We start from the raw sequence: 12701 nt of genomic DNA, 5'->3' as shown, positions 1-12701 counted from the left end.
AAATGGAATCAGGAAAACCTAGAAAAGCGAAGCAATAAGTGGAGGACGATAGGCAGAACAGGAAAAGAAGGAGGAGGAGGAAGAGGAATAGAAAAACAAACACGAGGATGAGAAAATAGACAAAATAAAACAGGAACAAAATAATGAGAAGAGAACGAGGAGCAGAACGGGAGGAGGAGGAGAAGGAGGAGGAATACAAAAAAGAATAGAGACCAAACGCAAGAATGAGAGATGAGAAAGAAATCGAGGGAAAGGGGAAACTAAACAAAATCGTTAGCCACCCCCGAACCCCAGCCTCCCGAACAGACCTCTCCTGGGGCTCTGGAAGTACGAGGCGTGAAAAAATGGACCATAGGCCGGGGCTGCAGGGTTTCCGTAGTACCCGCCGCTTCCACCAGGGGGCTCAAAGCTGCTGGAGGTGTCGCTGGGGGCCGGATAGTTGTAGCCGGCAGTGGGGGCTGAGTAATCGTAGCCTGTATTGGGGGCTGGCGTGGGGAAGAGCAAGGGCCGAGTGGTGTACTGAGTGACGGTCGTGGTGATGTACGTGGGTTCGACTCTGGTGCTGTAGACCGTTTGGTAGCGTAGGTTTGTTTCGGTGATGGTTGTGTAGGCGAGGTCCGTGACGCGGCTGGTGATGTACTGCAGAAGGAACATAAGAACATAGTCCTAAGAACATAACAAGTCTGCAAGAGGTCGGTAGGCTTATACAAGGCAGCTCCAGTGAACCCAACCCCTTCTAACATTACTATTCATGGCTTTGTCTAAATTTTTTTGAATGGGAAAAAAAAGCAAGAAAAGGAAGGGAAAGGAAAGGGGTAGGATAAGTTAGAAAGGAAAATAAGGAAAGGGAAAGGAAGATAAGGAAGGGAAGAAGGGCGTAGTTTCGTGACTAGTTATTCTGTTATTCTTATTTAATTCACTTTTATTCATTTAAGCATCTTCATTCACCTATCCACACACACACACACACACACACACACACACACACACAGTGATGGGATTCAGCCGGTTCGCACCGGTTCGCAAAAACCTGTTCTTGGAATTTCTTTAATCCCGAGAACCGGTTGTTACTGTTAGCTTAAATCAGGGGTTCTCAATTTTTCCCCCATGAACACATTTTACTTATAACCTATTTTGGTAAACCCCTTATAGAGAGAACCTGTTCTTAAAAAATTTGAATCCCACCACTGCACACACACACACACACACACACACACACACACACACACACACACACACACACACACACACACACACACACATACACACACATTCATTCATTCATTCATTCTACTCATACATACACACACACATTCACAGTCACTCATTCCCCATTCCTTCACGTGTAGTAAATAGATAACCGTTTCGATGTATGGGATGGAAAAGGTAAGTTGTGGTTCCCCTAATTAGTGTACCTGTGTTTCTTCTCTTACCTGGGTGGAAGTGATCACCTGTCGTTGCACCTGCGTCCTGGTTATGTACACCGTCTGGGGCGGCAACGTTTGAGTCTGGCGGAAAAAAAGGTAAAGTAAAACGATAACAGGTATAAACTTGGATGCTGATTAATCAAATGGACTCGTGGAAAAGTAAACACAAATAAATAGTTTTAGAGATTGATACAGGTATAAGTAAACAGTTGAATTCGTGGAAATATTGATACAAATAAACAGTGTTAGGGAGAGACAAATTGCTGTAGGTAAACAAATAATTACGTAGAAAAATAAACACAAATAGATAGTTTTAGAGATAGACAATTAGCTATAAGTAAAAAATACGTACGTGGAGATATATAGACATTAGTAGATAGATTCAGTGATACACATACACATAACTGAGGTAGCTATATGTAAATAAATAAAGATTCAGTGAAACACATACACATAACTGAGGTAGCTATATGTAAATAAATAAAGATTCAGTGAAACACATACACGTAACTGAGGTAGCTATATGTAAATAAATAAAGATTCAGTGAAACACATACACGTAACTGAGGTAGCTATATGTAAATAAATAAAGATTCAGTGATACACATACACGTAACTGAGGTAGCTATATGTAAATAAATAAATACATGTAGAAGACAAGAATATACGGAAAATATTAAAGACAGACAAATAAATCAAACACGTAAGAATAAACAGAGGTACATGGAAACGTAGACACGAAAATAGATGAGTTAAGGGATAAAAAAAAAAATGTTCTAATGGGTGAATTAAGATGATGAAAAAGCAGGTGAAGATGAAAATAATGAAAGTGAAGATGTGAAAGTAAAATAACAAAAACAAGAACCAAGAAGAACAGGAAGTAAAAAAATGATTGAGAAGAAGAAGAACAAGAAGAAGAAGAAGAACAAGAACAAGAACAAGAACAAGAAAAACAAGAACAAGAAGAACAAGAACAAGAACAAGAAGTAAAAAAATTAAGAAGAAGAAGAAGAACAAGAACAAGAACAAGAAGAACAAGGAGAACAAGAACAAGAATAAGAACAAGAAGTAAAAAAAGAAAAAGAAGAACAAGAACAAGAACAAGAACAAGAAGTAAAAAATGAAGAAGAAGAACAAGAACAAGAACAAGAACAAGAACAAGAACAAGAACAAGAACAAGAAGAACAAGAACAAGAATAAAAACAAGAACAAGAACAAGTAAAAAAAATGAAGAAGAAGAAGACGAAGAAGGCGCTGCCCCTCACCTCCGTGTAGGGCGGCAGCGTGACGTAGAAGGTCTGCAGTGCCGTCTGGAGTTGAACCTGTGTGGTGGTGAAGCGGCGCACGATGGTGGTTGGCACGACGATCTGCGGCACACACACACACACACACACACACACAAAGAGGATTATATTAGTACGACTGTGGTTTTTTTTTTCATTTATATGTCATGTTATACAGCACTTGATTTTGTCTATGTTGTTATTATTATGTTTTATTATATTCGTTTTTTATTAGCAGTATCGTTATTTAAATAGTAGTGGTGGTGGTGGTGGTGGTAGTAGTAGTAATGGTAGTAGTAGTAGTAGTAGTAGTAGTAGTAGTAGTAGTAATGGTAGTAATGGTAGTAGTAGTAGTAGTAGTAGTAGTAGTAGTAATGGTAACAGTAGAAGTAGTAGTAGTAGTAGTAGTAGTAGTAGTAGTAATGGTAGTAGTAGTAGTAGTAGTAGTAGTAGCAGTAGTAGTAATGCCACCGTCACCACCACCATTACCATCCTCCACCACCACCACCAACATTTCTATCCCCATCACCACAACCACCATTGCTACTCCCACCACCACCATCACCAACATAGCCACCTCTACCCCATTACACCACCGTTCCTGCCCCCCACCACCACCGCTACCACCACTACCACCACTACTACCCCACCACCACCATCACCATCATTACTACTGCCTCAGCCCCCCCTTACCACCACCCTCGTCGCAACCACAACTACCCTGACCCCCCCAACCCCCTCACACAACACCACCACCCCAACACCCACTAATCAACACGGGGTAGGTGAGGGCCGCCCCGCACACACCTGGGTCACGGAGGTGGACACGATCAGGTCTCTGGAGGTCACCGTAACCGTCTGGGCGGCGCACACCCCTGGGTCACTCTCCTCCGGCGTCACCTCGTCCGGCACCTCGTACAGGCCTGCGGGTGGGGGGCGTTAGAGGGGGGACAGAATGGAGGAAAGGGGGGAAAGTACAAGACATTCGGAAAAACAAAGAGTAATTAAGAAGAGGAAGAAAAAGGGAGATAGAAAGGGGAGCAGAGGGGAATAGAGAAACGGGTAAATGGAAGAGACGTTGGGAAAAGCAGAGGATAAGAGGAGAAAGAGAAAGAGAAATATGCAGGAGATAGAGAGGGGAGTAGAACGGAGGAAGGGGAAGGAGATAAGTGGGGATGACGTCAGAAGAAGAACAGAAAGCGAGAGGAGGAAGAGATAAAGGAGAATAAGAAGGAGAGACAAAGGAAGGAGTAAGTAAAAGGGAAGAGCTGAAGGGAACGTGAGGGGAAGGGCAGAGGGCAAGGAAAGGAAGAGAAAGGGGAATAAGCAAGAGACAGAGAGGGGAGCAGAGGGGAAGAAGGAGGATAGATATTATGGGGAGGAAGAGGCAGGGGAATAAGGAGGAGATAAAGGAAAGAATAAGGGGAAGGGTGGAAGAGGGATAGTGAGGAGGAAGTGATAGAGAGGAGTGAGGGAAACTTGAAGGACGTGAGAGGGAGCGGAGGGAAGTGAGGGAAAGTGAAGGGAAGTGAGGGAAGTGAAGGGAAGTGAAGGGAAGTGAAGAGAAGTGAAGGAAAGTGAGGGGAAGTGAAGGGAAGTGAGGGAAGTGAAGGGAAGTGAGGGGAAGTGAAGGGAAGTGAGGGAAGTGAGGGAAAGTGAAGGGAAGTGAAGGGAAGTGAAGGGAAGTGAGGGGAAGTGAAGGGAAGTGAAGGGAAGTGAGGGTAAGTGAAGGGAAGTGAGGGAAGGAGTGGAAGGGAAGTGAGGGGAGTGAGGAAGGAAGTGAGGAAGTGGGGGAAGTGAGGGAAGTGAGAGGAAGTGAAGGAAGGAAGGAGAGGAAGTGAGGGGAAGTGAAGGGAAGTGAGGGAAGTGAAGGGAAGTGAGGGAAGTGAGAGAAGTGAAGGGAAGTGAAGGGAAGTGAAGGGAAGTGAAGGGAAGTGAGGGAAGTGAAGGGAAGTGAAGGGAAGTGAGGGAAGTGAAGGGAAGTGAGGGAAGTGAAGGGAAGTGAGGGAAGTGAGGGAAGTGAAGGGAAGTGAGGGGAAGTGAAGGGAAGTGAGGGGAAGTGAAGGGAAGTGAGGGAAGTGAGGGAAGTGAAGGGAAGTGAAGGGAAGTGAGGGAAGTGGAAGGAAGTGAGGGCAAGGGAAGTGAAGGGAAGGAGTGAGGGAAGTGAGGGAAGTGAGGAAGGAAGGAAGTGAGGGAAGTGAAGGGAGGTGAGGAAAGTGAAGGGAAGTGCGGGAAGTGAAGGAGTGGGGAGTGAGAGAGTGAAGGGAAGTGAGGGAAAGTGAAGGGAAGTGAAGGGAAGTGAGGGAAGTGAAGGGAAGTGAGGGAAGTGAAGGGAAGTGAAGGGAAGTGCGAGAAAGTGATGGGGAAGTGGGAGAAAAGTGAGGGGAAATGAGGGAAGTGAAGGGAAGTGAGGGAAGTGAAGGGAAGTGAAGGGAAGTGAGGGGGAACTGGGAGAAAAGTGAGGGGAAATGAGGGGTAAGTTAAAGGAAGTGAGAAGTGAGGGAGAAGTGATGGGAAGTGAAGGTGAAGAGAGGAAAGTGAAGGGAAGTGAGGAAAGTGAAGGGAAGTGAAGGAAAGTGAAGGGAAGTGAGGGGGAAGTAGGATAAAAGTGAGGGGAAATGAGGGGTAAGTTATAGGGTGTGAGAAGTGAGGGAGAAGTGATGGGAAGTGAAGGTGAAGAGAGGGGAAGTGAGGGGAAGTGAAGGGAAGTAGGAGGAGGGGGAGGGGGAAATGAGAGGGAATGAGAGGGGAATGAAGCGGAGTGAGGGGGAAGGAGAGGGGAGCAGAAAATATTGATAGTTGATGAAAATTGAGACTCTACTCTCTCTCTCTCTCTCTCTCTCACACACACACACACACACACGCACTTATATATACACACACACACACACACACACACACACACACACACGTATATACCCCCCTCCACATACACATGTATACACCCCTTCCGCCCCCCCCACACCCACACCCACACCCACACCCAGACCCACCGCTGACGGGGGGCACACGGTCCTGCAGAATGTTGTTGTCTCCTGGCAGGGCGTTGCGGATGTCAAAGTCAGAAGAGGGAGAGCCGGGGGGGCCGATGGGGACGGGGGCCGGGGGTGAGGCAAAGGAGAACTGGGGCACGGGGGGCAGAGGTTGACCCAGGGGAGGAGAGAACCCTGTATTAACCCCGGCGAAAGGAGGGTTAGCAGGGGGGAACTGGGGCGCTGGGGGCACAGGTGGGCTCAGGGGAAGAGAGAGCCCCGAGGTGACCCCCGTGGCAGGCTGGTCAAGGCCGTGGTCAAGGTCATACTGCTGGTTCTGGTTTGGCACTATAACAGACAGCTTATCCGGGCTGACCCTCGGCACCAGGCACAGCACCGTCAGCAGCGCCGTCAGCAGGCCGCCGCGGGGATGCCTGGATGGAGGAGAGAAAGAGGGAGTCAGCACACAGCAAGGGAAATAGACAGTAGGGGAAGAAATTAGGAGATTTACAGACAGGAGTGAAGGGAGGGACGGAAGACAGGAAGGGAATGTATGAGAGAGAGCGAAGAGAAAGAGGAAGTAAAGTAGAGGAAGGGTTAAGGAGACGGGAGGAAGGGCTGGAGAGAGAGAGAGAGAGAGAGAGAGAGAGAGAGAGAGAGAGAGAGAGAGAGAGAGAGAGAGAGAGAGAGAGAGAGAGAGAGAGAGAGAGAGAGAGAGAGAGAGAGAGAGAGAGAGAGAGAGAGAGAGCAGAGTAAGGAGAGAAGGGAGGAGGGGCTGGAGACAACGTTTGAGGAAGAGCAGAGAGTAAGAGGAGGAAGAGCAGAGGGTAAGAGGAGGAAGAGGAAGGGTAATAAGCAGGAGAGACAGGGGAAGGCAGGAGAGGCAGAAGGAGGCAAGGTGAGGCAGGGAGAGGCAGGGCGCAGCATGGCAGGGTAAAGCAGAAGGAGGCGAGACAGAGCTATAAGAGTGGCAGGGTAAGGTAGAGGGAGGCAGGCGAGGCAGGGGGAGGCAGGGGAAGGTGAGGCAGGGGGAGACCAAGAGACCAGGAGGTAGGAGGATGATGCAGGAGGGAGAAGCAGCAGTCAGAAGGGTGAGGCAGGTCTCTGGGTTACATGACTCAGGAGGAGGAGGAGGAGGAGGAGGAGGAGGAGGAGGAGGAGGCCAGGAGGAAGGAAGATGAAGCTGGAGGCGGAGGGATTTGAGGTGGACTTCCGCGCTTCAGGATGAGGAGAAGAAAGTCAAGAGGAGAGCTGGACTTACACATATGAGAAAAAGAAAAAGGAGCAGAAGGATGACTCGGGCGATAGTGGGATTGTGACTGGACTTACACGTTTCAGGACAAGGAGAAGGAAATCTAAGAGGAAAACTGGACTTATAAGACTCAGGAGAAGAAGGAGGAAGAGGAGGAGGAGGAACTGAAGGAAGAGAAGACCAGGAGGCAGGAAGATGACCCAGGATAATGAAACAGGAGGCAGCATGGATCAAGCAGGAGCCATACACCACGGTAACCACTATAAATAAAATCCACCCGCGCCTCTATCGGGCTGGGATCGTCCAAAAGACCTCTCAAAGAACCTATCGGTGCTCTAGCCTACAGGCCCTACAGGCACCAAATAAAAGAAAAGGATTTAAGCTGGACTTTTACGCTTCAAGAAAAGGACTGGACTCACATGATTCACGGAGAGGTTGGGGCAGGTCGAGAGTTCTGGAAGCACTGAGGGCCAGGTGGTTGGGCTTCCCCTTATACCCTCCCCTGTCCCTCCCAGGCTGTCTGACCACCGCCCCGAGGCTGTGTCCATGGGGCCTGTTCATCCTCTTTGTCCTTTCCGGCTGACTTTCGCTCTCACTCTCTCTCTATTTTTCTCTCTTGCTCTGTCTCTCGTTTCTCCCTTCTTGTTCCTCCCTCCCTCCCTCCCTCCCTCCTTCCGTCCTCTCTTTCTCTCTGTATCTTTCTCTCTTGCTCTCTCTCTCTCGTTTCTCCCTTCTTGTCTGTCCCTTCCTTTCCTCTCCCTTGGCTCACACTTTCTTTACGTCGCTGTTATTGTTTTATTTCTTCTATTCCTCTTTCTCCTCGTCGTTCTCACTCTCTCTCTCTCTCTCTCTCTCTCTCTTCCTCTTTTGACTACTCATTTTTTTATTCATATTTTCCTCATTAGCAGTTCCAGCTATTGACTTTCCTACAGGGAGTGATGTACGCAATGCCTCTCTATTAAGGGTGAGATTAATATTTATCTATTTGTCTGACTATTTTTTATGGGGGGGGGGAGGGGGGGGACGCGAGCAGCTGTGACCACTCGGGAATGTAAATGATAAGGTTCATACGTAGGTGTTAATGAAGAGTAATGTAACTAATGTTGGGGTGGTTTTAACATTTTCACGGTGCTTCCAGGCAGACCCGAGGCTACGGAGGAAATGTGAGGGAGGAACGAACAGATTAAAGGTAAGGTAGAGTTGTGGGCATACACTATAGCGGTGCGTGGAACAGATTATTTACACGTATATTCTCTGGCAGTGTGGAGGGACAGAACAAGGGAAGAGGGAAAGGACCATAACTTGTATTTTTTTAACGGTGTAATGAAACAGACCAAAGAAGAGAAGGAATAACTAAACAGATTCCTTATAATATGTATGAAGAGACAGACCAAGAGGAGAAATGACCTGACTCTATAATGGGTGTGAAGAGATAGACGAATATAAGAGAGCACTTTAAAGAATGGATGGGTATACAGGAGGGTTAGAAGAGTATAGCAAAAGAAATAAAAAAGAGCCCGCTACACAATATCATGATGTGTTTACCTGTGTTTCATACCTGTAGAAAAAAAGAACACACTCACTATAACACGCTAACAGGTGTCAAACAGAAAAAAAAAGTCCATGCTGACGTTTTACCTGTTTGCTTTGCCACCGAGAGAAAGAAGAAAATGTAACCCCCAGTATTCTCCAAATAAAAAGAGTGTATGATGACTTGTATACCTGTTGCGTTACACCTGTATGAGGAAAGACCACACTTATTACAGCCAACTAGCAGGTGTCAAATGAAAAAAGGAGTCCATGGTGAATTGATGTGCATACCTGTTGTTTTGTGTACCTGTCAAGAAAAATACTCATTGCAGTTTTGTTACAAAAAAGTTAAAAGTGCATGGTGATTTGTGTTACCTGTTGTTGTGTACCTGTAGAGAAAAGAACACACTCATTAGACATAAAAAAACGCATTGTGATTTGTCTACCTGTGTGTTTTTACATGTAGAAGAAATAGAACACATTACAATCCTCAAGTAGGCGTCAAATAAAAAAAAAGGGAATGGAGAATTGGTGAAAGGCATAGCTGTTATTTTGCGTACATGTAGAGAAAAGAGAAGCACTTGTTATAACCTGCCAATAAGCGTCACACAAGAGAGGTAAAGGTTCATGATGGCTTGTTACGTGTTATTTTGTACCTGTAGAAAAAAATAATCACAACCTGTAAATAAGAACCAAAAAAAATAAATAAGAGTAAGGTAAGTAAGGTAGGAGTGCATGATGACGTGTTACCTGTTAATCTATTACCTGTAAATACCTGGGCGCTCTGAAGGTCACGTTTGGACACCTCATGAAGGGGCGGTACCTGCTTGGGGGGGGGGGTGACGGGCAGCCCCTCATTGCCTACCTGGATAGGTGTTTTGAGCAGGTGATTGGTGGCTCTCTTACCTGTGGCAAGGAGGGAGGGAGAAAGGGGGGTTGGGGGGTCAGGAGGAGGAAAGTCCGTGGAAGGGAAGGAGAAAAGAAAGTATAAAGAGGGATAGTTTGGGAGAGGAGGGAGAGAGAAAGGAGGGGACTGGAAGAGGAAAGTCCGTAGAAGGGGAGGAGGGAGGAGAGGCTGAAGAAGGAAAGCCCGAGTGAGGAGGGAAGGAGAAGAAGTTTAGTGGAAGATAGTTCGCGGGAGGGAAGGAGGGAAGGAGGAGAGAAAGACTAGAGGAGAGAAGTTCGAGGAAGGAAGGAGAGTATAAGGGAAGGAGAGTAGGAGGAGAGAAGAGTAAGAGGGAAGGAGATAAGGAGGGAAAGGCTCTAGGAGTGAAGGAGAGTAGAAGGGAAGGAAAGTAGAAAGGATAGAGTGAGAGAGGAAAGAGAGAGAAAAGTTCGGGGAAGGAAGGAAAGTAAGAGGAAAGTAAAAGGGAAGGAGATGAAGGAAAGAGAACATAAGGGAGGGAAAGTAGGAAGGAAGGAGAGTTTTAGTAAAGGAAAGCAGGAGGGAAGAAGAATAGAAGGAAAATAGGTGGAAAGAGCTTGGAAAAAAAAGTAAAAAACGAAAAGAAAGAAAAATAAAAGACGAACAAAGATGACGAGAAAATGAAACAATGGGCGAAGAAAGGGATATATTAAAAAGAAGACAGAGAGAGAGAGAGAGAGAGAGAGAGAGAGAGAGAGAGAGAGAGAGAGAGAGAGAGAGAGAGAGAGAGAGCGCATGACTCGTTCCTAGCCCTGAAGGGAGAAAGAAACAAAAACAGAGGGAGGGAGAGGACGGAGAGGACGGAGAGAAAGAAGGAAGGCCAGAGAGAGAGAGAGAGAGAGAGAGAGAGAGTATTATACCAACGTACCCATCATTTTCTGTAGCCTCCGGCTGATCTCTCCTCTTATCTCTCCTCACTCCTCTTATCTCCTGGAGGCGAATGATGCTGTGATGAGCCGTTTGTTAAGTGCTCATGACTGGGTAACGAAATGAACCTCCACCAGAGGTGAGTGAGAGAGAGAGAGAGAGAGAGAGAGAGAGAGAGAGAGAGAGAGAGAGTCATTTTATCTCTCCATTTGTGTGTCATAATATATATATATATATATATATATATATATAAATATATATATATATATATATATATCTTTCTGTCTATATATATATCTATATATATAGATATATATTTCTATATACACACACACACACACACACACACACACACACACACACACACAAACACACACACACACAAATATATATATATATATATATATATATATATATATATATATATATATATATATATATATATATATATATATATATATATATATGTATATATATATATATATATATATATATATATATATATATATATATATATATATATATATATATATATATATATATATACCACAGAGAGAGAGAGAGAGAGAGAGAGAGAGAGAGAGTAAAATGAATAATGGAGTTCTAGAGAAATGTAAGAAAAACAGCACCTTGAGCCAGCCCGGTGATGAGTAACGTAATGCAAGGCGTCCGGAGCGTGGCTGAGGCGGTGAGCCGCCAGTAGAAAGACAGACCCAAGGAAGCAGCGCGCCGCCCGCCCGGTGATAAGTGACGGCCGTGTGTTCTTAGCGCAGATAGGCGTCGAGGATCAGGAGGCAGTACACGATGAGGTCCAGCACTTCCAGGCCCTCCAGGACGGCGTGCCACCAGGGCCTTCCCGGCCCCGGGGGCATCGCCTCCTGGGCACTCGGCACTGGCTCCAATGACTCCTCGTCGGGCACCGCCTCGCCAGCCTCGGCACTGGCTGGCGGGTTCCCTTCATCAGACACAGGCTCAGGCACAGGCTGGTGAAGATTGTAGTAGAGTGCCAGGGACGATGACTCCCCCAAGTCAATTTCTGGCACAGCTGAGTCCTGGGCACTGACCGGTGGCTCCCCTTCGACAGGCGCAGGCTCAGTCTGGTGACGGTTGTGGTAGAGTGCATGGGACGATAACTCCCCCAAGTCAGCCTCTGGCACTGGTGAGTCCTGGGCACTGGCTGAAGGGTCCTCTGACGCTGTAAGGATCTGTGGACTGGGCGGCGGGACCCCCACGTGAGGCTCCTTCGCATAAAGGTCTCTGTAGAGTGCCGGAGAAGAGAAATCCCCCAAGTCCGCCTCTGGCACTGCCTCGTGGGCCTCTGCACTGGGTGGTGGGTCCCCGCAGCAGGCTTCTGGCACTGTGGTGTTCTGGGCACTGATGGCTGGCAGGACCCCTTGGTGCGGCTCTGGCCCAACCTGGTGAAGGGCGCGGTAGAGTGCCAGGGTCGATGGATCCCCCAAGTCGACCTTTGGCACTGCCACGTCCTGGGCACTGGCCGAGGGATCTCCGCAAGGCATTGCTGGGACTGTATACTCATGAACAGTATATGTTGGTGTCCTCAGGACTGGCTGAGGCATTGCCGCAAAGGCCGAGGCACTGACCTCGTCTGCCTTATCCGCCGGGACAGGGTCGTACCTTCCCTGGCCCTGGCCAAGCTCCTGCTGCCCAGGGCTGGCCGACGCGCCGCAGCCACCCTCGCGGGGGCCGAGGCACGCAGCTCCCCCCTGGCCCACAAGCTCCCATTCACCGCCGCCGTGGCTGTGGAGCCACCCGTTACACGCCCACGGCCTGGAGTACCTGGACCGTGTGAAGGACAAAGTGGCAACGCAGTCCTCGTCGCCTGCTAGGCTGAAGAGGAGGAGGGCCGCGTCTCCGGCCACGGCCTCCTCCAGCATTCCCAGCAGGCGGGCGAGGGGCATGGTGGCCGCGTAGACGGCCTCCCCTCGGCGGGAGCACTTAACCCTGATGGCGGTGCTGGGGTCCTCGTGGTGGAGCCCGACCAGGGGCAGGTACTGCAGCTCCCTGCCCCGGCACACCTGCACCCCCTGGGTGCACACCCACCCCCTGCGGGGGAAGGTGAACCGCGCAAGGCGGCGCCTCCCCCGCCCCCAGCAGCGTGAGGCGCTGCACGACAAAGAGAGGGCATCCACGCTGGGGACCCCGGCCCCCAGCGACGCCTCGGCGTGGATCTTCAAGGAGGAAGTCTTGTTTCCCATTGAGTTTGTCTGTATGTGTGCGTACAGTGCTTGGCTGTACTGTGAAATTAAAAACATGGCACGGGGAGGAAAGTGACATTTACCGTCAAGGGGGCTGGTGGGATGCGGGGCCTCCCACACAGCTCACTAATAAATGATAAGCTGTTATGCAAACTTTATGCCCATTTTAAGTATGTGTAAAGAGTATAGAAAAGAATATAGGAAAAATGACACTGATTATGGTACTATT

The 12701-nt window shown here is 48.0% G+C and overlaps 1 protein-coding gene across 1 annotated transcript; it reads right to left on the bottom strand.

Annotated features, from left to right (window-relative positions):
- Positions 1-273: 273 nt before the first annotated feature.
- On the bottom strand, positions 274-10264 carry LOC127003624 (BUB3-interacting and GLEBS motif-containing protein ZNF207-like). Its single transcript, XM_050870531.1, has 8 exons — positions 10258-10264; positions 9240-9370; positions 8840-8853; positions 5704-6116; positions 3518-3633; positions 2693-2794; positions 1434-1508; positions 274-639 (listed from the first exon to the last, which is right to left on the bottom strand). Exons 1-8 carry the CDS (start codon positions 10262-10264, stop codon positions 274-276), a joined length of 1224 nt encoding a protein of 407 aa, XP_050726488.1.
- Between the last annotated feature and the right edge of the window lie 2437 nt (positions 10265-12701).

Source organism: Eriocheir sinensis, chromosome 25 (genome assembly GCF_024679095.1).
Source record: "Eriocheir sinensis breed Jianghai 21 chromosome 25, ASM2467909v1, whole genome shotgun sequence".
In the NCBI taxonomy this organism is placed as follows: Eukaryota; Metazoa; Arthropoda; class Malacostraca; order Decapoda; family Varunidae; genus Eriocheir; species Eriocheir sinensis.
This window is presented reverse-complemented; position numbering and strand designations above follow the sequence as displayed.

Coding starts and splice junctions, on each gene's coding strand:
- LOC127003624 (XM_050870531.1), bottom strand. Junction 2,795..3,517: donor TGTCCACCTCCGTGACCCAG/GTGTGTGCGGGG, acceptor TGTGTGCCGCAG/ATCGTCGTGCCAACCACCAT. Junction 1,509..2,692: donor CGCTGCCGCCCTACACGGAG/GTGAGGGGCAGC, acceptor TTTTTCCGCCAG/ACTCAAACGTTGCCGCCCCA.